This window comes from Hordeum vulgare, chromosome 5H, assembly GCF_904849725.1.
Source record: "Hordeum vulgare subsp. vulgare chromosome 5H, MorexV3_pseudomolecules_assembly, whole genome shotgun sequence".
NCBI lineage: Eukaryota > Viridiplantae > Streptophyta > Magnoliopsida > Poales > Poaceae > Hordeum > Hordeum vulgare.
In genome coordinates this window covers 426,728,803-426,751,347 of record NC_058522.1, presented here as the reverse complement: position 1 = coordinate 426,751,347, position 22,545 = coordinate 426,728,803, and the positions used below count along the sequence as shown (strand labels likewise).

Here is a 22,545-nt window from a genome sequence, read left to right as displayed (position 1 = left end):
GATAGTGATACCCATTTTGGCCGTGAGAGCCATGTAATTATCTTGCTAGTGTGGATGAAACACCAAACATGCCATATTGTCTTCTGGATGGAACCTACTTGTAGTTCCTGAATCTTTTTATGACTCGCCTGCGACTTTTGCATGAATCAAGCAATGGCTCCGAATTTGTCCTGTTCTGTTAGAAAAACAATACCTTTACTTCAGCAAATGTATGTCCAGGAATAAACCAGCCCCCTGGATCATGGCGAGAGATAAATCAGCCCCCGGGTTTAGGAAAAACATGAGCCAGGGCGAGTTATAATCAAGGCTAGTGCAAAGAAAAGTTTATCGACTCAATGAGTTTTGATAGGATAAGACGAGTTTAAAATACTCTAGTGTTACCCTTAGGAAGCTTTTTAAGAAAGCTTTGTTATTTTGGACCGGCTGATCAGGCACGAGTCAATGCTTCTGTGAAGCGGGTTCGATGAACCAATGGTTTCTCTATTTTCCATGTGTGACTCTGGCTAGTACCTTTTATGTTTTAACCAAGACGAGTTCAGGGTCCAAATAATAGATTGACTCGCCTTGAGTACATAGGTCCATGTGGCGACTTGTTTAACACACAGTCCAGTATAACTATTTTTAATGCGGTAATTTTTCGCTAGCCAAGAGGGTATTCAGGATGAACTAAATGAGTGGAAGCCCCCAAGTGACCTATGGTTTAGGGAGAAACGAGGCGTAGGATTACAAAAGTGTATATGCTCTTACTGCAAAACGACTTGGGGACTGGTAGCCCCCAAGTAAGCCGGTTTACTTCTCAAAAACCATATAAGGCGCCTATGTTTGAACCGTGCGACATGGCAACTTTTGGTCCTCTTTGGCTTACCAGCATCCAGTTTTGAAATAAGTGCGGCATGGCGACTTATGCTCTCTGATGCTGATAGCGTCCATGTTTGGGCGACTTATAGAACAATAAAGACTCATGCTTTCAAAAGCTGAAACGGCGAAGGACCCCAAAATTCGTGGGTTCCGGCTTTATTGCTTTCATAATTCATGTATTACAGAAGACTTGATAAAATAGAAAAAAGGGAGCTCATGGCTCTATGTATAGTAAGGCCACAGATGGGCTATGTTCGAGGGCAAGTTGTCTCAACCTCCATGGTTGCTCGATCTGGACGAAGATCCATCAAATAGTAGGAGCTGTTCCGAAGATTCTTGCTGACGACAAACGGTCCCTCCCATGGAGGCGACAACTTGTGCATACCGGTATGATTGTCACGCCCAAGATGCGACCCTATCCTCAATTTGGCACGAAGGCCTCGCCAGGGATAGAAGCGCATCTCGTCGTGTCGCAAGAATGGATATCGTTACAGGTACATGTACTGAAAAGAAGAGACATATATATAGAATTGGCTTACACTCGCCACAAGCTACATCAGAGTCACATCAGTACAATACATAATCATCATGAAGAAGAGCAGGGTCCGACTACGGACGAAAACAAACGAGAAAAGAAGAACGACGTCCATCCTTGCTATCCCAGGCTGCCGGCCTGGAACCCATCCTAGATCGATGAAGAAGAAGAAGCAACTCCAAATGAACAATCAACGCGCTCGCGTCATATAACCTTTACGTGTACCTGCAACTGGTGTTGTAGTAATCTGTGAGCCATAGGGGACTCAGCAATCTCATTTACAAAGGTATCAAGACTAGCAAAGCTTAATGGGTGAGGTATGGTTAAGTGGTGAGGTTGCAGCAGCGGCTAAGCATATATTTGGTGGCTAAACTTACGTGTACAAGAATATGGAGGGAGAAGATCTATGCATAGCGGACGTGAACTACTGATGATCAAATGAATGATCCTGAACACCTACCTATGTCAGACATAACCCCACTATGTCCTCGATCGGAGAAAGAACTCACGAAAGAGACAATCACGGTTACGCACACAGTTGGCATGTTTTAATTAAGTTAACTTCAAGTTATCTAGAACCAGTGTTAAACAAAGTTTCCACATTGCCACATAACCGCGGGCACGACTTTCCGAAAAGATTTAACCCTGCAGGGGTGCTCCAACTAGTCCATCACAAATTACCACAAGCCGCATAGAAATCCTCAATCACGAAGCTCGCGATCTCGTCGGATTCCCTAGTGGAAAACCCCAACTCTGAGATTACCCAAAGCATCACCGGAATCCCGATGCACAAGATATTTCATCAAAGGTAAAACTAATCCAGCAAGGCCACCCGACGTGTCGACGATCCCGATAGGAGTCGCGTACCTCGTTCTCAGGACACGACGGATAAGCGACGCGTACAATCGCCTCATAGAAATCACCCAAGTTGCCCTGGGTTGGACCGGCACAGTGCTCTGGGTTGGACCAACACTCATGAGGAGCACTGGCCCGGGGGTTGATTAAATTTCCTCGGGTTAATTACTCCCTATACAGTTCATTAGTTATTAGGCAAATGTAGTACCAAAATTGGGCCTTGCCAGACCAGCTTTAATCTAAAACGAATTATCAAGGGGGTCCCCATAACAACCTCGGTCGTGTTAGGAGCGCTCATTTATGGAACATAACACCGGTAGCCGAAAACTAAGGGGCAAAGGTGGAACAAAACACCAGGCTAGAAAGGCCGAGCCTTCCACCTTTTACCAAGTATATAGGTGCATTAAATTAAATAGCATTTAATAGGGTACCAGCTTAGAATGAGCTACGTTACTAGAGGCATGCAACACATGATCTTATGCCATGAATGCGACATGCATGCGAGTTCATCAACACCACGGCAAGAAGAGAAAGAAACATGTGTCGCCACGGCGAGCGAGAGGGAACCATGGCGGCAAAACGGAAATGATGCCACAGCAACGTTCCTACCACGATACTCGTCGAGATATCATGCCAACGAATAGGGAGCGCGTGCGGGAACGGTAAATAAAGATGGGGTGATCCCGGTTACCGGGTTCCTATGTGTCGAGGCACAACAAAAGAGGTACACGTGCAACAGGCAACATACGACGCAAACATACATTCAACTCATACATCACATTCGTTCGGTTCACGACAATGTTCCATCGGTATACCTTTGAAGCGTGCATAACGGAGCGGATTGGTTCTTAGCGGACGTCGTGGAAGTTGTGGTCGTCGTGGAAGTAGTGGTACTCGGGTCTCGTCGACGGTAGTCGTTCGCTCGGCGTCGTGGTTCACGGTCTACGGCGTCGGTAGACGGGTCTTCTCGTCGGTAGTCGAACACGTTTCCGAAGATGTCCGGGGTTCGTCGAGGATGTCATGGTTCTCGGTGAACTTGTCGACGAACCACGGCAGACGGGGATGGTCTACACGGCGACGCAGGCAACACAACAACATCTAGCGGGCAGCGGCCGACAACAACTACAACAACTCGCTTAGCAGCATGGCAAGCAAGCATCTAACAGCAAGCCTAGCAACTAGCGACAACAAGCAACGGCGATAGCAACAAGCATGAGTAGCAAGAAATGCAACAACTACAGCAGTTGGCATGGCAAGCATCAGCAACAGCATCAGCAAGCAGCACAGCAGCAGCGACAGCAGACAACAAGCAGCATCGGCGGCAGCAAGCAAGCATCAGCAGCAGCAACACGCTACAACGACAAGCTTCAGCGGCAACAGCAGGCAACACCTAGCAGCAGCAAGCAACTAGGCAGCAGGCAGTCAGCAGCATAGCAGCAGCAAAAGGCACGGCAACGAAATCAGCCACGACGGCAGCAACATCGGCATGCTAGCAACATTGGCAAGGCAACGCGGCGCATGGCAGCAGCAAGGCAAGCACGCAGCAGCTAATAGCGGGCAACATCACAGCAACATGACGGCAGCGGCAACAGGCAGGAGGATGCCGGGGCCTGGAGGGACTACAACACAGGGCTGGATCGGGAAGGCCACGCAGCACACCGGCGGCAGGAGCTGGTCCCGGGGCGGCGCCGGCGGAGGAGAGCAGCGAGGCAGGCACGCACGACAACGCGCGGGGTGGAGCACGGCGGGGCAGCGCACCGGCGAAGGAGAGGGCACAACCGGCGAGGGGCGCACGACTCCGGCGACCAGCAAGCCGACGCGAGCATGGGGGCTCGCGGCACCTCGGGCATGGAGGCGAGCGCGGGGAGAGGAGAGGGCGGCAAGGTCGAGGCCAGCGCGAGGGGCGGCTTCCACGGCAGGGGCGCGCTGCCGGCAGGCCAGGCGACAACGGGGCGCAGGGAGCCGACGGCTGCGGTGCAGAGGGAGGAGCACTGCGCCGGCAGGGGAGGGAGGTGGCCACGGCGAGAGGAGGCGGCGGGGCTGAGAGGGAGAGGGGATCGCAGGGAGGAGAAGGGGATCGACAACTGGGGAAGAATGAGAGAGGCACGTGACGAGGATGACGGCGCTGCGGGATTCGAGCGAGGAGCTCTCTCCTCGCGCTAGGTTACACGGGCCTTGGGCCTTGGCAGGCTCAAAGGCTGGGCTGGGCTCCTCTCTCCCTCCTTTGTTTTTTTACCTTGAAAAATAGAAAGCTTTAACAAAAGAAAAACGTTTAACAAAAATGATTAAAATGCTTTTGCTCCTTTGAAAATTAAACCCCAACCATAAAATAGATTGACTTTTTTAAACAAATAAAAATGAAACCCTTTTAAGAATTAAAATAAAACCCTTTTTTTCTTTAAAGAGTAAAATAAGAGCTCTTTAAAGGAGAAAAGAAAATGAGACGTTTTAGAAAAATAAACAACAGGGAAAAATAAAGGAAACCCAAGGGGTGGCCCTCACTTTTAATAAAAGGGTTTTTAAAAGAAGACGCTTTTTTAAAAGGATTAAAACGGAAACTTTTACACAACCCCAAAACAAAATCAAAGAGAAGAGAGGAGGGGAGTTCCTATCGCCCTAAGACTCGAAGAGCACTCGAAGCACCACACGCGACACACGATGCAAGATGCCATGCATGATGTGATGATGCAAAATACATGACGATGCAACGAATAAAACTAATCACACGACGGAAACAGAAATGAAGGGGAATCTTCTGGGGCGTCGGTCTCGGGATGTCACAACTCTCCTACACTACAAGAGGATCTCGCCCCGAGATCCAAGAATGAAAGGGGGAGAGGATGAGAAAGCACAAGAGGTAAAACTTAGTCGCTTCTTTGACAAACGAGTGACACCAACAATCCTTGAAAGTTGCAAAGATATGAGGAATGATATGAGAAAACAAGCAAGAATTCACGGAAAATTTCGGGAGCACTTCGGTAGGAAAATGGGACAAAAAATTCGATAAGAAGAGAGAATTAGATAATATACATAACAATCAATTAAATAGAGCAACGGAACACCATGATCTTGACAGAACAAGATGATAGACCCAAAGAGCAACATCACAATGCCTCCGGAACAAGAGAATATGAACTAGCTCAAGTGGAAGAAGAGAATGAAGAAAAGAATGACAACTACTAACTCCAATGAACTTGGCAAGCATCCTTGCAAGAAGAATTGGACGAAGTTGTTGGAAAAACAACAACGAAAAGAACAAGACAGTAGTGGGCTTATGAAAATCATCTCAACAAATATGAGGTGACAACCAACCACTAAAAGAAACAAGGATAGTTGAAAGCAAAGATATCAAAACTTCTTACACCAAGAGGGTGCATGAGAACTGGGATTAATGCAAGCACCATGATAACAACAGTCCATAGGAAAAAGCTTTAGGTGAAATCCAAACCAAGATAGCTGAATGAAGAAATCCTGGGTTGAAAATATCTCATGATCATGGAATTGGTGGGTTTAATTATCTCATTCTTGAAGGAAAAACTCTTCGAGGCTCCTACACTAACAAGAATGCTATAATACCACCTCAAATTATAAAGGAGGAAGAATTGCACTGGAAATGCAAGGGAAAGAATGCTTGAGGTTCTCCAACAAGAATCTTGAAGAACACTTGAGAATGAATTGAAACCTTGATGAACCACCATGAAGGACCACCGTATACAGATGAATGATGCAAAGATATGAAGGTAGAAGGAATAAGATTAAAGTCCTTGCAATGATTTAGATGAAGCTTCACAAAGAGATACTGATAGACTTGGAACTTCGGAAAAAAGATAAGCACTTGAGAAAAGAATTGATATCACGACCCACTCCGAAAGAAGAATTGAAATCACTATGAACAAGAATAAGAATTACGTTATGCTTATCCTTCATCAAGTTTAATTGATGACAAGCAACAGATTTAGCATATCACTTATTCTACTAGAAATGAATCTTGAAGAGGCAGAGAGATAAGCACCACTTGAGGCATGATTGAAGGACGCACCGGTAAGAATTCACAAATAAATGGGAACACCATGAATTAATGGAGATACAAGAGAATGAAGAGATCATAGGCCACCTGAGAGAAAACTTGAACAAGGCACCAAATAAACGAGAGACGACGAAGAGACAACAATGGAGAAGAATTTGAGAATGAAAGCTGCAAGCTGAGAACGAACAAAATCTTCTGGATGATGGCCTTCGGAGGATCGAGAATGAAAACAACTCAGGGAAGCACCGGATAGCACGAAAGGGATTACTCATGATTGAAAAAAAATAAGATGATGGCACAAAGCTGAAATGATGAATCTTCAAAAGAACGGACCAAGATTGAGAGAAACACTCCTTTGGATTTGCAAGCTGAGAATGATGACGAGGAACAACACCAAGAATAGCTGAGACACTCCGGAATAGAGAAGAGTGACAGGTTGAGCCAAATATGAGATTTAATTCAAATAGGCCTTGGAGAAGGGATATGACTGATGAAATTCATACTTACGTGATAGTTGAAAAGAATTAGAGATCTCTGGGAAAAAATGAGAAGAGCCAGGAAAGACCCTGGGAAAGAACCTGTGGGTTATGGGCCCACTCAAAGAAACCACCGTTGGAAAAGATTACTTGGAAGAGAGATATTGCACCGGTATGAAGAGAACTAGATGAGGTTGAGAACCTCGAAATAATTAAAAGAATTGAAAACACGAAACTTCCGAGATATCTTCAACACTCCGGATGAAAAGAGAGGAATGAATAACCAAGATAGGTTGAAAGAATCTCCAACATGAAAAAGAATTACAAGGATAATTAGGATATGATGAACACGGATAGCTGAATTAAATTCACTGGTAAGGATGACAAGAATGAACAAACATGACACGAATCTCCTGAGAATCTTCACAATGAATCACCGGATAGGACACGGAAGAAAAGATAGCGGGAGCAACAATGAAATGAAAACTCTTGGATGAAAATTGAATCATTGAAGAAAAAGGGTGGGAGGGCGGGGAAAAACAAAGACAACTTGAGACAGATGAGATAACTCCGGAAAGAATTGAGAGAATGATCTGCAAAATTAGAGAGGATTGAATTCACTGAAGAGAAGCACACCGGTTGAATGGAATTGATACGATGACTCCGGTTGAAAAGGAATTGACATGATAATTGATAGAGCAAAAGAATTAATACTCTCATAAAAATATGAGAACACCTCTTAGAAAAGATCTGAAATCATCACTTGACATCGAAGCAACACGAATTTGTTGGAAGATCGTCCTATAAGTAACTACTTGAATTCCCACCTAAGAATTCTCGAAATATCAGGTCATGCAATCTGGTACACGGATACAAGGAGTAATATCACACAACTCCTATACTAACCTGTCACCTGTATCACATCCGTCAACACACAACCAGAATCTCGGACCTTCATCTACAACAGACCGTCGTGATCACAACGATACAAAGTATGGCAGTACTCCCGAACAATCTGCACCAGTACTGGGGACATCGGGGTTATCTCGTCACTACTAGTATTGAAGCGATTTCAAACATCATTCGTTCTTAGATACTAAGAAATCTGAATGATAACGATGTGCTCAAGAATCCCCTGGAGCTCAACTCCCCTGAAACTCAAAGCAGATAGGAGGCACCAAGACAGAACTCCGTCACATCGGCATCATATAGATCCCAAAAATATCCGCGTGATCCTAAAAATTTTTTGAGTGAGAAGAGGAGTAAAATATTATTACGTCAAGATTCGTCACCAGAGCATAGAAGAGGAGAAAAAAGAATCCTACTCTCCGATATATAACTAAACTCAAAGTAGTTTTTCACTAGACTCGACTCGGCCAAGTTCGATCAATCAAGGGGGCTCCTAGGTCGGTACTGCTCTGATACCAACTTGTCACGCCCAAGATGCGACCATATCCTCAATTTGGCACAAAGGCCTCGTCAGGGATAGAAGCGCATCTCGTCGTGTCGCAAGAATGGATATCGTTACAAGTACATGTACTGAAAAGAAGAGATATATATAGAATTGGCTTACACTCGCCACAAGCTACATCAGAGTCACATCAATACAGTATATAATCATCATGAAGAAGAGCAGGGTCCGACTACAGACGAAAACAAACGAGAAAAGAAGAACGACGTCCATCCTTGCTATCTCAGGCTGCCGGCCACACCAAATGATTACCACCATTAGGCGCTAATACGGTGGTGGGACCTCCAATCTCTGGCAACAATAAAAAAAATCTCAATTGACCCTCTACTCTACGTTCCATCATCTCCCATTAAAATAATATCTCTTTCAGTTCAAAAAAAATCTCTTCCTATCCTCACGGCATGGAATCTTCATTATCCTTCTCCCCCAGGAAACAATCCATTAAACAGAAGCAAGCAAGTTGGGCCATGGATATGTTGTGCTTCAATAAGTTATTGCATCAAAGATTGTTTACCTCTCCAGGTTAGGTTTGTTTCCCGATTTGTAATTTCAGATCTCATCCTCTCCCCATGGCATGGAATCTCCATTGTCTCTTCCCGTAAAATCATAATCCATCGACTCTTAGAAACTGAACCAAGCAAGTTGGGGCATGGATCTGTTTGGCTGATCAACGAATTATTGCATCAGAGTCTATTTTCCTCTCCGGATCAGGTCCGTTTCCTCACACGATTTCTTCTAGATTTGTTTTCTTGCCCGTTGACAGTTGAATCTACTACAAGTTTTCCTCTTGATTTGGATTCGGGTTCAAAGAAATTTGTTCTCTCCAAGGATTGAATCTCAAACCTTCTCACTTGCAACTCTTGGATTCAGAATCTCTCACGTTTAGTCACAAAGCCTATAGCAGCCACCATTTTTCCACCATTGTTAATGGCGCCAACATTGCCGGCACTTACGTTGGTGCTTTTGCTCGTGGATCACACATCACAGTATCACATGGACGTCCATGTCGATGGTTGATGCATACTGATGGATCCTTCAGAAAGCTTGCAACGTACAAAACTATCTCATCTCTCACGTTTGAGCAAAACTGTGCCCATCCAGTTAGCTTATAAATTAAATAATTTCCAAACAAATCAACATCAAGGAGACTCGTGTTGGTTTACCTCTTGGTTCTTCCACTCAGCACCATGGTTGTTGATGGTGAATGCAGAATGATGGATTCCCCGCTAGGCGCCATTGATTTCTATCACACAACAGAGGTAAGGGAATTGTCTTCGCGCCCATTTTTTAAGCAATTATTTCTTCCATTGATTACATCAAAATATGTTGTACCAACTTTCAGTTAGCTCATGCCATTACTATTGCTAACCAATAGCTTTTCACGTTTTGTGTGTGCAATTTAAGGTTCAAAGCAATAGCGTATGATATGATCAATGTGATTAGCCATCAGAAGGATTCCTGGAAACTGAGTGTTGCAGTACTTAGATTCCCATATTAGACGAAGAGCGACCATCCACACAAGGTTGCAAAATATACTATTTACAAGATATATTATATATTTCCTCTGTTACAACTATGATTAGAACAGGTACAAGCATTAATAATTTAGTACTTGATTAAATGTAATGCGGTGCAGACATGGTAATGTTTTCTGTTTTAAATTGTAATATGGTGCTAAGATTTTAATTATGGCAAAATGGCTTTGGAGATTTTGGCATGTTCGTGTGCACGCAAAGCAAAGGTAGATGATGCATAACGAATGCATCTGCTCCTTCTTCTTAGATGGATATAAGAATCACTGACGTTGTTGTTGTTGCTGGATGAGAAAAGTTTTCTCGACGGCAAGGGCATTGAAGGAGGTTTATTGATGGAGCCATGTAATTCACAAGGAAGGACTCTGCAAGGGTACTGATCCGGGCACTGTCCACGAGCCGCCGACGCAGCCACCCACATGGCGCCTCTTAGACAGACCGCACTCGACAAGATGGCATTGCTAAACCTGCCGACAATCCTCGCAAAAAATATCTTACAAACAAAAATATGCACAATTTACATCATGTATTAAAGGTGTTCGTGGGTGTCCCCGACAAATTGACGGCAGCCCACAGCTTTCGCAACCATTGCTGTGTACATATTGTTTAGAACCATGCACATAAACTTGCACATCAGCAATCAACATGTGATTAAACACACAAGATTACAAGTTGTTTATTTTTATTTCGTTGTTGCATGTGCAGGCATACATACCAGGGATCCATGAGCATGATTGCTAAGATCTAAGTCGTGTGACAATGTATGAGGTATGTACATATGACTACAAGATTTGTATGCACGTACACCTGTTTTTTTGGTCTTAGCTCTTGGTAGCCATCCATGTCCCCATCTACGATTCTTTGCCTAAAGTCTAATAGTTCCTATCCTCTTTACTTTTCAGAAAACACATCGGCATGTTTCAGTTTTCTCTTTTCTGTATAGAAACTCGGAAACAGGCGAAACTGGTAAGCTCTCCAGCATGATTTGGTTCATAATTGGTCACCATAGTTCTAGCACGAATTACGTCTATATGTGACAAGTTCACAATGCAACAAAATAGTATAGAGCTTATAAGCGTTTGTATCTGATGATCTGGCTGTCATACCTACGAGAAGAATTCAGGTTAGTGATCTTTGGATGCCCAATATGTGTTCAAAAAATCATGTCAGGATCTTAATAATTTTGTTCATGCTTACCGTTTCTATTTTCTCTGCAAATTGTAGACAACCAGGACAAATCATGATATTTGCATACCTGTTTATTGTAGCTCTTTTTGGTAAAGTTGCAAACAGGTTAATCTTACAAAGAAGAACCATAGGTCTCAGAAAACAATTCGAGGGAAGGTCACACATGTAAGTTGAGGAGGCAAATGACTTCATGTATATTATCAAAGCAATAGTGAATATGTTCAGATCTTTCTCTCTGAAAGATATGATTAGCTATTACATCGTGTGTTGTGTCAGTAAATTGAGTTTTCTTGTGAACATGATCTACATCTTTTTAGCTCATTGCAGAGGCCGGAGGGAATCCTCCTTTTCTAAAATAAACATCTTTTGAGCTCATGGATCTTTACCCATCCCATCTTGCACTCCCATCTCTTTGCCACAACTTTAGCGAACATGTTACCACGTGTGACTCTTTCTATATCCTCACCATATATTATTAGTCAATTTAAGATTGTTGCTCTCTCAGCTCCAACTCTTCTCATTAAAATTAAGGTAGGTTTCTATATGATTGCCAATAAGCATAATACTAGAAGCTAGGCATATTCTTTTCAACAGGCTATCTGGCCAGGTGCCATTTGTTTGATTTGTTAACTACGTGTGTGGTTCATAACTTCATAAGGTATAATTGACGGCGGCTTGACTAATTGTGCATGTATTATCATGAAAATAGCTTTCATCAAAGTTGAACCCTCCGACATGGAACTATTAAAACCTAACCACCTAGCAACTATATATATACAGAATCAAATATACTTAATGGCTTATTTTTAGACTGGTAATGCCTTACTTCTTAACAAATATCTGAGTAATCATTCCATTTTGCTTCTTTTGTTTTGCAGGTAAGCGTTTAATTAGTGCTATGTTCGACCATGAATTATCCACTTCCGAGTGGAGAGAACATCGCTTTTGGGGATATTACACGTGATTGCATTATCAGTGTTGAAAATAAGTAGACGGCATTCGTAATTTTGATTTGTGTATATATCTGTTTCCCACTTCAGAATCATGCATGTTTTGTACGCTAAATACTACAGTGCTGAGTCTCACACTTCAAATGCTAACATGAAGTAACCAAGATTAATGCAAAATAGTAGCACCATGAAAGTTGTGAGACAGGGTGCTCGCAAGGTACATCCTGATGCATGAATGCTTAACAACATATTGTTGTATGTTTTATCTTTTTGAAATCAGGTTTGTTTACTTTGTCACATGCTAACTAAGATATGTTAATGTCTTCAATTGTTTGCTCATATTAAATTTATACACCCATGGATCGCTCAGGATTAACCTTAATAAGGTTATATTGTTGTCCTCAGATAGATTTTACTACTAGAATGAAAGGATCCCCACAAAAAAAATTAGAATGAAAGAATGGGAGTTAAGGCATAAAATCTTTGAGTGCATTAAATAAAGTTTTTGCAAATTAAGTGAAGAGGTTTGTTTAGTGCATTTTAAGAGAGCTTATTTCAAACCGATAACCAAATTTTCTTGCTGCATTAAGTGAGTTTTTTGCAAATTATCACATGCGGCAGACATCTTAGTCACACTAATTAAATATCAAGTGATTATTACAATGTTAATTTAATTAGTTGCTTTATCTTAATGTAGTTTGTTTTTGAATTTTCTAATTTTCTTTTCAAATATGTGGTAATCTATAGTTGAAATTGCACTCTCTATGAATTATTTTGTTTTTTAATAAGCAATGTATAGAAAATATTTAATCCCATCATTTCAATAAAGAATGAAAGTTTCCATATTCCAAGATATTTGGATCTTGGGACATGGTATTAGCAAAGAACAATAACTACCCAGGTGTACATACCAAAAAAAACTTCAGAGAATATTCAATAATTATATTTTTTTAATAATTACTAGCCCGTGCAGTTGCACGGGTTTGCGACTAGTACAGTTAATTTGGGGGAGATAGATAGTTATTGAGTATGTGTTCCTGAACTGACAGTAGCAGTCTCCTGAAGCAAAGCAGATTGTGTTTTGATTGTTCAGATTCAGGCCAGACCGGGGAGAAGAATTCTCATGTCAATTGCTACTCAAGCATAATTAATCACTACTTCCATCTTATGTTATGCAATTGTGTGTAAGATTTAATTGTTCAGATTCAGGCCAGCACCGGGTAGTCTCCTACAAAAACTTGGCGATTGTGTGTAAGATTTAATTGTTCAGATTCAGGCCAGAGCACCGGGTAGTCTCCTACAAAAACTTGGCGATGTCCATGGTTCAGGTTCGAACCAGCATGAAAGGAAACATCTAATCGGGCTGATTTATGTTCTGTGCTACACAGATGCAGTGCTCCAGCAAGCGGATATGGTGGTCAAAGTGTGCGCTGCTCATGTGTTGTGCTGCAAAAACAGGAGAGGTATTCAGAGCCTGCTATGTTAATCATATGCTAAACTGCTCTTCAGTTTAAGAACACTCTATTTTTATGTGCTCTAAGTCGCACACTGAATCTTCCTCTTACCTAACTGATGTTGACAAGTTCTCTTGTGCAGTTCATATGATAGTTTTGTCGCACAACGGGATTCGATGCTTGTCTTGTTGCGACCCAACCAGGCGCAGCTAACTCTAGCTGACACCGCGGATGCCGGCGCCTCAAGGGATCTTCCACGACCTCCTTGGCGAGGTGACGCCTCCTGGCCACTCTCCACCACGCGGACGGGATGGTCGCTACAGATATCAAAGGTGTTTATCTCCTTCCACTTGCTCTAGGCATATATATAGCTAGCTGTGCACATGGTGGTCATGGCTACTTCATTAGGTTTCGACTTGATGACCTCAACTGGTCCTCGAAAAATGATGTGCTAACTGCTAATGGTGGTTGTTAAATGATTCAGTTTTTGATTAATGGCCCATTAGGTAGCAGCTCGCTATGTAAGGCGGTAAATTTTGATAAGTGGTATATCTCACCCCATGTGTAACTGATGAAACGAGTGGTTGTTGGTAGGGTACATAGGTACACACGAGTAATAGCAGTGTTTAAAGCCTACTGTTTGCTTTGGCGAGAGTACTACAATCTGACTACCATTTTTGTCCGTGCATGGTAGTAGTAGTATAGCTCAGTCGGGACGGACCTGAGGTAGTCTCGTCAAACCTTGGCGAGCTTAGCAATGTGTGCTACATACTGTACCAAGCAGCGGTACTTCTCTCAGTTCCTGTTTCCAACTAGCTTGATAAACCTTACGTGCAGATTTTCAACTTGTCCCTACATCCAACTTTGTTCGTTTATCCAATAGGAATCGATCGTTGGCGGCGATGGCGGTGGATCTGACCCCGAGGCAGCCGGCAAAGGCATACAGGGGCGAGGGAGGCGCATACTACGAGTGGAGCCCGGCCGAGCTGCCCATGCCGGGCGTCGCCTCCATCGGAGCCGCCAAGCTCTCGCTCGCCGCCGGCGGCATGTCGCTCCCCAGCTACTCCGACTCCGCCAAGGTCGCCTACGTCCTCCAAGGTGCGCATCTACACCCGTCCCTCCCACACATCTGTCTCCCCTCGCGCTCGCTTCTCGTTTGTTTCCTATTCCGCCCGACAGTCCGATCGATCCGTCGGCCGGGGCTGTTCGGTGTTGGCTTGTTAATTCGGGACCTGAGTTTTGGTCCGTCGATGCTCGCGGGTTGGTCGAGCCTGTTGGTTTCAGTCGTTGGTTTTAGATCGAAAGTTTGTCACTTGTCGGCTCCATGTCGTGATCGGCTCTGGGATCGTGCTGGTTGTTTAGTTTCGTCGGTTCAGTTTCATCAAGAAACAAATACTATTGCGGTACTTACTGAATTGTACTCGTACTTAGACTGTGGATGGTCGCGGATGAATGAACTGTTGGTTTCAGCCTTTTGTTTAGATGGATTGCAGTAAATAGATTGGAATCTGTTGGTTTCAGTCTCTGGATTAGATCGGATGCAGTTGTGGATCGGAATTGGGCAGGCTCGTCGCTCTCGTGATTTGTCTGTCGCCTGCACGGCGTGATCAGTTCTGAAATCGTGCTAGTTGTTTAGTTTCGTCAGTCCAGTTTTAACAAAAAAACAAGTAGTATTTCTGCACTTTACTGAATTGTAGGTTGTAGATGGTCGCAGATGAATAGAATCTGTTGGTTTCAGTCTGTTGGTTTCTGCACTTTACTGAATTTGATAAAACTTGTCTCTATCTAGTATCATTAGTAATCATTCAGTAGTACTAGTTGTCACCACCACTAAATTGGGGCACTGCACTCAGGAGAACAGATTTTACAAAAATGGATGTAGGATGTGTAAGAAGCAAACAGAGTGTAAGAATTGTGATTTATTTCAAACAAGGCAGGTAGTATTATACCGGGGAACACAAATTAACCAGCTTGATTCGGATGTAAGAATTAATGATGTATGCTGGTCATGATGGACACTCCTTAACTGAATCATGGTGACAGCGACAGAGATAGTAGTGTGCTCTGTGCTGAGTGTAATCTAACGATTCAGACTGAACTCGGGAAAAATATACTTATATGTAAACTGGATCATGAGACTATCCATCTATCCAAGTAGAGAAAACGAAATCGGCGGACAGATTGGGGGAGAAGCAAGCAGGAGGGGGACCTTGAAGGCGTGGCCCGGCTTGCAGCCCATGAGCTGGAGCGCGCTCTGCAGGACGGGGCACGTGTAGCGGAAGCCACTCCCCTGGCGGCCGTCGGCGACGGCAATGTAGAGCGGCGGCTGCTGCGGCCCAGGTAACGGTGCAGCCTGCCAGGGTCCAGGGCCTTCTCTTGGTTGGTTGGCTGAGAGCCTCATTAGTGAAATTCTGTGGGGCGGTCTTACCCCACCTGCAGTTTTTTTTAGTAAAAAAGCTTCCTTTTTGAGGGCAATGAAATTGCTGGGACTTTTGGCCATTCTTGAAGATTTGAAATAGTTAGTGAGCATAAATAATACTTCCTCCGTCCCAAAATAACTGTCTCAAGTTTAGTACAACTTTGTACTAGAGATAGTACAAAGTTGAGACACTTATTTCGGGACGGAGGGAGTAGCACACAAATAAATTGCTTGTTTGTTCCTCTTATTTGTTCCACAGGTTGCAAGTAGCATGGTCCTTATACAACCTGAGGTAGAAGGCAAGGAAGATTTGTAACAGACAAGTAGTGACGTAACTCTGTGAGTCAAAAGCTTTCTGATGGACAGAGTACAAAGGGTACACCACAAGGGCGGAGGCGGAAGTTAGATACACGCGCTATCTAGAGGGAGAGAGGAGGGAGCGTTGGAGGAACCGAATGAAGATCAGTTTCATCGCGATTATGCTCATCGTGATGACCGTAGCTCTCTTCTATGTGATGGTAGTTTAGATGATCGATATCGACTTGTAATGTGAAGACAAACTCGCTACTCGCGGTCTCGAGACTTGTAATGTTCTAACTTTGTTCGGTATTTTAAATTCGAAGACTAATATGATGAATTGTATTCGGAGACTAATCTTCTATTGTATTCGATAAATCTGCTGTTTTATATGTTGTGCTCTCTATATTCTGTGCAATAATATGTTTTGTAACCTATGAAAATATTAGAAAAATAAAAATAATACCTAATATTCATACTAGTGGCGCATCACTTAGCATTTTAGTAGCGCACTGCAAAAAGCACACTAGTGGCGCATCGTCAACTAGTGCGCCATTAGTAACCAGAGCACATGGGTAAATATGGCCCGTGGGAGACATATTAATGGCGCACCATGAGCTATACTAATGGCGCACTGCCTGGTGCACCATTAGTATACCAGATACTAATGGCGCACCATGGGCTATACTAATGGCGCACTGCCTGGTGCGTCATTAGTATACCAGATACTAATGGCGCACCATGAGCTATACTAATGGCGCACTGCCTGGTGCGCCATTAGTATACCAGATAGTAATGGTGCACCTGTGGCGCGTCATTAGTAAAAAATTCTAATGGCGTGATGCTAGTGGCGCCATTAGTAGCCATAACAGATGCGCCACTAGTAGGCCTTTTTCTAGTAGTGATCCCCGTCAAAACTAACTCGATTACATAATAGATCTCATCCAACCCATCACCGTCCACCAAGCCTAAGATGAGATTACTGACAAACGGTGAAGAGCATCATGGAATTGGCGATGAAGGAAGGTTGATGATGACGATGGCGACGATCTCCCCTCTCCGGAGCCCAGAACGGACTCCCGATCTGCCCTCCAGATGAAGAACATGAGGTGGCGGCGCCTCCGTATCGTAAAACGCGATAAACTCTTCTCCTTGATTTTTTTCGGACGAATGAGGCTAAATAGAGCTGGATTTGGAGGCGCTGGAGCGTTCTGGGCCCCACAAGCCTGCCAGGCGCGGCCAGGGGGGCCCGCGCCTGGTGGGCTTGTGGGCTCACACCTCCACTTCCTCCGCTGGTTCTTGCGCCAGTATTTTTCATATATTCCACAAAAATTCTCCGTAAATTTTCAGGTCATTCCGAGAACTTTTATTTCTGCGCAAAAACAACACCATGGCAATTCTGCTGAAAACAGCGTTAGTCCAGGTTAGTTTCATTCAAATCATGCAAATTAGAGTCCAAAACAATGGCAAAAGAGTTCAGAAAAGTAGATACGATGGAGACGTATCAACTCCCCCAAGCTTAAAGCCTTGCTTGTCCTCAAGCAATTCAGTTGAGAAATTAAAGAGACAAAAGAAAAACGTTTACGAACTCTGTTTGATCTTGTTGTTGCAACTATGTCTAACTCATAACCAGAATTTCAGCAAGATCACAAGCAAACCACATAAGCAAATGACATCTAGGTCTCACGGTAAACTCATATCAATGGCATAATGAGCTAGTGAGCAAATAATAACAAGTCTCAAATGTCAACACTTCAATCAAAACAATCATGAAGCAGTACGAATAGATGGTATCTCGCTAGCTCTTTCTGAGACCGCAAAACATAAATGCAGATCACCTTCAAAGACCAAGGGCTGACTAAACATTGTAATTCAAGGCAAAGAAGATCTAGTCACAGTCATACTCAATCACAGTTAAAAGCAAAGCATAAAAATGACAGAGGTGCTCTCTAATTGGTGCTTTTATAAGAGGAGGATGACTCAATAGGAACATAAATAGACATGCCCTTCGCAGAGGGAAGCATTGATTTGGAGAGGTGCCAGAGCTCAAGCTTTGAAAACAGAGATAATAATTTTGGGTGGCATGCTTTCATTGTCAACGCAATGACTAAGAGTTCTCACCATCTTCCACGCTACACATGCTATAGGCGGTTCCCAAACAGAAAAGTAAAGTTTTGACTCCCCCACCACCAATCAATCACATTCCACGACTAGCCGAATACTCGGGTGCCGTCCATACCAACATCAATCCAGGGGGAGTTTTGTTTGCAGTTATCTATTCGATTTGAGCATGGAACTGGGAATTCCAATTACCGACCCCTTTCTCATGAATGATAGTGAATAAACACATATCGAGGATAAGACACCTAGCATGGAAGATACTGATAGCCCCCTATCACCACATGAGCGGGTCGAGCATGCAAAACAGATTATTTCTTGAAGATTTAGAGAGTGGCACATGCAAATTTACTTGGAACGGCAGGTAGATACCGAATATAGGTAGGTATGGTGTACTCATATGAAACAACTTTGGGTTTATGGAAGTGGATTCACAAGCAGTATTCCCGCTTAGTACAAGTGAAGGCTAGCAAAAGACTGGGAAACGAACAACTAGAGAGCGACAACAGTCATCAAAATGCATTGAGATTAACTAACATTGAGTGCAGGCATGAGTAGGACATAAATCACCATGAACATGAATATCATAAGGCTATGTTGATTTTGTTTCAACTACATGCGTGAACATGTGCCAAGTCAAGCCACTTGAATCATTCAAAGGAGGATACCATCCTATCATAGTACATCATAGTCATCTCAAAATTCATGTTGGCATCCAAGACAAACCATTATAAGCTCCTAGCTAATTAAGCATGGCATCAGAAACTATGATCTCTAAATTGCCATTGCAAACATGTTTCTCTCACAACAAAGCTGAATCAGGAACAATGAGCTAGTCATATTTACAAAAACAAAATAGATCGAGTTCATACCAGCTTTTCCAGGCTCAGTCACTTCATCATATATCGTCATTATTGCCTTTCACTTGCACGAGCGAATGATGTGAAAAATAATAAGAGTGCTCGTGCATTGGACTAAGCTGGAATCTGCAAGCAAACACAAAGGAGAAGACAAAGTAATATGGCTCTTTGACAGATAAACAGATATGCATGCGAGAGCCACTAAACATTGTAACCATAGTCTTCTACCTTGACCCAAAGAAAAAGAAAACTATTTACACGGGAAAGCTCCCAACAAGAAAAAGAAGAACAAGACAATATTTTTGTGTTTTCTCAAACTAGACAGACACACGAAAAGAAAACGAGAAAAAGAAATAAACTAGCATGGATGGTATAGTGGCAAAGTGTGAACACCGAGAAACAAAGTGAAAGCATAAGCTAGAATATAAAGTCGGTGAGAAACACGTACTCCCCCAAGCTTAGGCTTTTGGCCAAAGTTGGTCTACTCCCATGGAGGGAAATAACCAGCTCTGGGGTACTCCGGAGTGGACTGAGGATGCCACTGTTGTGTGAGCTCCTCTGGCTCCCACTGATAAACTGGCGTCTGGTACTCGACTGGTGGCTCGGGCACGGGCACCTGTGGTTGGGCTAAGCCCCAATATGCGTAGATGTCAGAGGGCATAATAATGTACCTGCATGCATGAAGATTGAACAAAGAAGGAGCACGCAAAGTAATAGTCTCATGAGTACCCTGACTAAATACCAGGTTATAAATCATCCTTCTATCTATATCTCTATCAAGAAAGTCATGGCGAACCATGCTATCGTAATCTAGATATCTCTCGGGAAGGAGAATCTCTTGTTCCTCGTCTAGTCTAATAGGTATCTGATAATCCACAAGTATAGGGGATCAATTGCAGCCTTTCTCGATAAGTAAGAGTGTCGATCCCAACGAGGAGCAAATGGTAGGACAAATATTCCCTCAAGTTCTATCGACCACCGATACAACGCTACGCACACTTTACGTTCGCTTTACCTAGAACAAGTATGAAACTAGAAGTACTTTGTAGGAGTGATAGGATAGGCTTGCAAGAAAGTAAAGAACATGTAAATAGAACTAGGGGCTGGTTAGAAAAAGAAACAAATACGAGTGTGGAAAAGTGGTGATAGGAGTTGCGAAATTGTCCCTAAGCAATTGACTACGTTACTAGATCAATAGCAAGTCTCATGTGGGAGAGGCCTCTGCTAGCATGTCATCCCTTACTTGGAATTCTATGCACTTATGATTGGAACTATTAGCAAGCGTCCGCAACTACTAACGTTCATTAAGGTAAAACCCAACCATAGCAATAAGATATATTGGTCCCCCTTCAATCCCATATGCATCAATTTCTATGCTAGGTTTGAAGCTCCTGTCACTCTAGCCTGCCAATACATAGTCCTATCAACATACAACTAACCCTATGGTGTGTTCCACGTGCCGATCATATGATGGGCACCAAAGGACAGCAACATAACCACAAGCAAATTAAACCAATCATAGCAATTCATCAATCACCGATAGGACAACGATAATCTACTCAGACATCATAGGATAGCAACACATCATTGGATAATAATATGTAGCAAAAAGCACCATGTTCAAGTAGAGGGTACAACGGGTTGCGGGAGAGTGAACTGCTGAATATAGATGGGGGAAGATGATGGAGATGTTGGTGAAGATGACGGAGGTGCTGCTGTAGATCGCCGTCACACGATGATGTCCCGGGCAGCGTTCCGGCGCTGCCGGGAGAGAGGGGGAGAGAGCCCCCCTCCTTCTTCTTCTTCATTGACCTCCTCCCTAGATGGTAGAAGGGTTTCCCCTTTGGTCCATGGTATCCATGGCGGCGGAGGGGCGAGAGCCCCTCCGAGATTGGATCGCTCTCTCTGTGTGTCCTTCTGTTTCTGCGCTCCCAGATTCTGTGTTTCACCGTTTCTTAAATTCCCGGAGATCCGTAACTTCGACTGGGCTGAAATTTTAACACGATTTTCTTCCGGATATTATCATTTTTGCGGCGACAGAAGGGCTCCAACCGCCTTAAGGAGTGGCCACAAGCCCCCTGCCGCTGGCCCACCCCTGGCCGCGGCGACAGGGCTTGTGGGCACTCCGTGCGTCGCCTCACGTTGATTCTTCTCCCCCAAAATCATAAATATTCCAAAAAAAATCCCCATAAATTTTTATTACGTTTGGACTTCGTTTGGTATGGATATTGTGCGAAACAAAAAACATGCAACAAACAGGAACTAGCACTGGGCACTGGATCATTATGTTAGTCCCAAAAATAGTATAAAATGTTGCCAAAAGTATATGAAAGTTGTAGAATATTGGCATGAAACAATCAAAAATTATAGATACGACGAAGACGTATCAGCATCCCCAAGCTTAATTCCTGCTCGTCCTCGAGTAGGTAAATGATAAAAAGATAATTTTTGATGTGGAATGCTACCTAGTATAATCTTGATCATAAAATCCAATCATGGCATGAATACTAAAACACGAGTGATTCGAAGCAATAGTATATCATTTGACATAAAGAAAATAATATTTCAAGCATACTAACAAAGAAATCATGTCTTCTCAAAATATCATGGCCAAAGAAAGTTATCCCTACAAAATCATATAGTCTGGCTATGCTCCATCTTCCCCACACAACGTATTTAAATCATGCACAACCCTGGTTTTAGCCAAGCAATTGTTTCATACTTTAGTGTTCTCAAACCTTTTCAACTTTCACGGAATACATGAGCGTGAGCCATGGACATAGCACTATAGGTGGAATAGAATATGGTGGTTGTGGAGAAGACAAAAAGGAGGAGATAGTCTCACATCAACTAGGTGTATCAACAGGCTATGGAGATGCCCATCAATAGATATCAATGTGAGTGAGTAGGGATTGCCATGCAACGGATGCACTAGAGCTTATGAGTGTATGAAAGCTCACAAAAGAAACTAGTGGGTGTGCACCCAACTTGCTTGCTCACGAAGACCTAGGGCAATTTTGAGAAAGCCCATCATTGGAATATACAAGCCAAGTTATATAATGAAAATTTCCCACTAGTATATGGAAGTGACAACATAGGAGACTCTCTGTCATGAAGATCATAGTGCTATTTGAAGAACAAGTGTGGAAAGAGGATAGTAGGAATTGTCCCTTCTCTCTTTTCTCACATTTTTTTGTGGGCTCTTTGGCCTCTTTTTTTATTTTTATTATTTTTATTTTGGTGGGCATCTTTGGCCTCTTTTTTATAAATGGGCTTCGCTGGCCTCTTTTATTTCCTCACATGGGACAATGCTCTATTAATGATGATCATCACACTTACAACTCAATACTTAGAGCAATGCTGACTCTATATGAAATGCCTTCGGTAGTGTCCCGTGACGATGATCTAGCATAGCGATGACATCAAAAAATGGACAAGCCATGGAAACATCACGCTAGCTATCTTACGATCATGCAATAGCAATATGGAAGTGGTGGCACATGTC

General features: G+C 43.2%; 1 protein-coding gene across 1 annotated transcript; it reads left to right on the top strand.

Annotated features, from left to right (window-relative positions):
• The first annotated feature begins 13,831 nt into the window (after window positions 1-13,831).
• On the top strand, window positions 13,832-16,416 carry LOC123395741. The gene is made up of 3 exons (XM_045090771.1): window positions 13,832-14,132; window positions 14,230-14,444; window positions 16,025-16,416. The coding sequence occupies exons 1-3, from the start codon at window positions 14,104-14,106 to the stop codon at window positions 16,033-16,035; spliced, it is 255 nt and encodes an 84-aa protein (XP_044946706.1). The 5' UTR covers window positions 13,832-14,103; the 3' UTR covers window positions 16,036-16,416.
• Window positions 16,417-22,545: the final 6,129 nt, after the last annotated feature.

Excerpts from the sequence above, each read along its gene's own strand:
- LOC123395741 (XM_045090771.1), top strand. The coding sequence starts at position 14,104 with ATGTGTGCTACATACTGTACCAAGCAGCG. Across the intron at positions 14,133-14,229 it reads ACATACTGTACCAAGCAGCG|GAATCGATCGTTGGCGGCGA; the intron begins GTACTTCTCTCA and ends TTTATCCAATAG.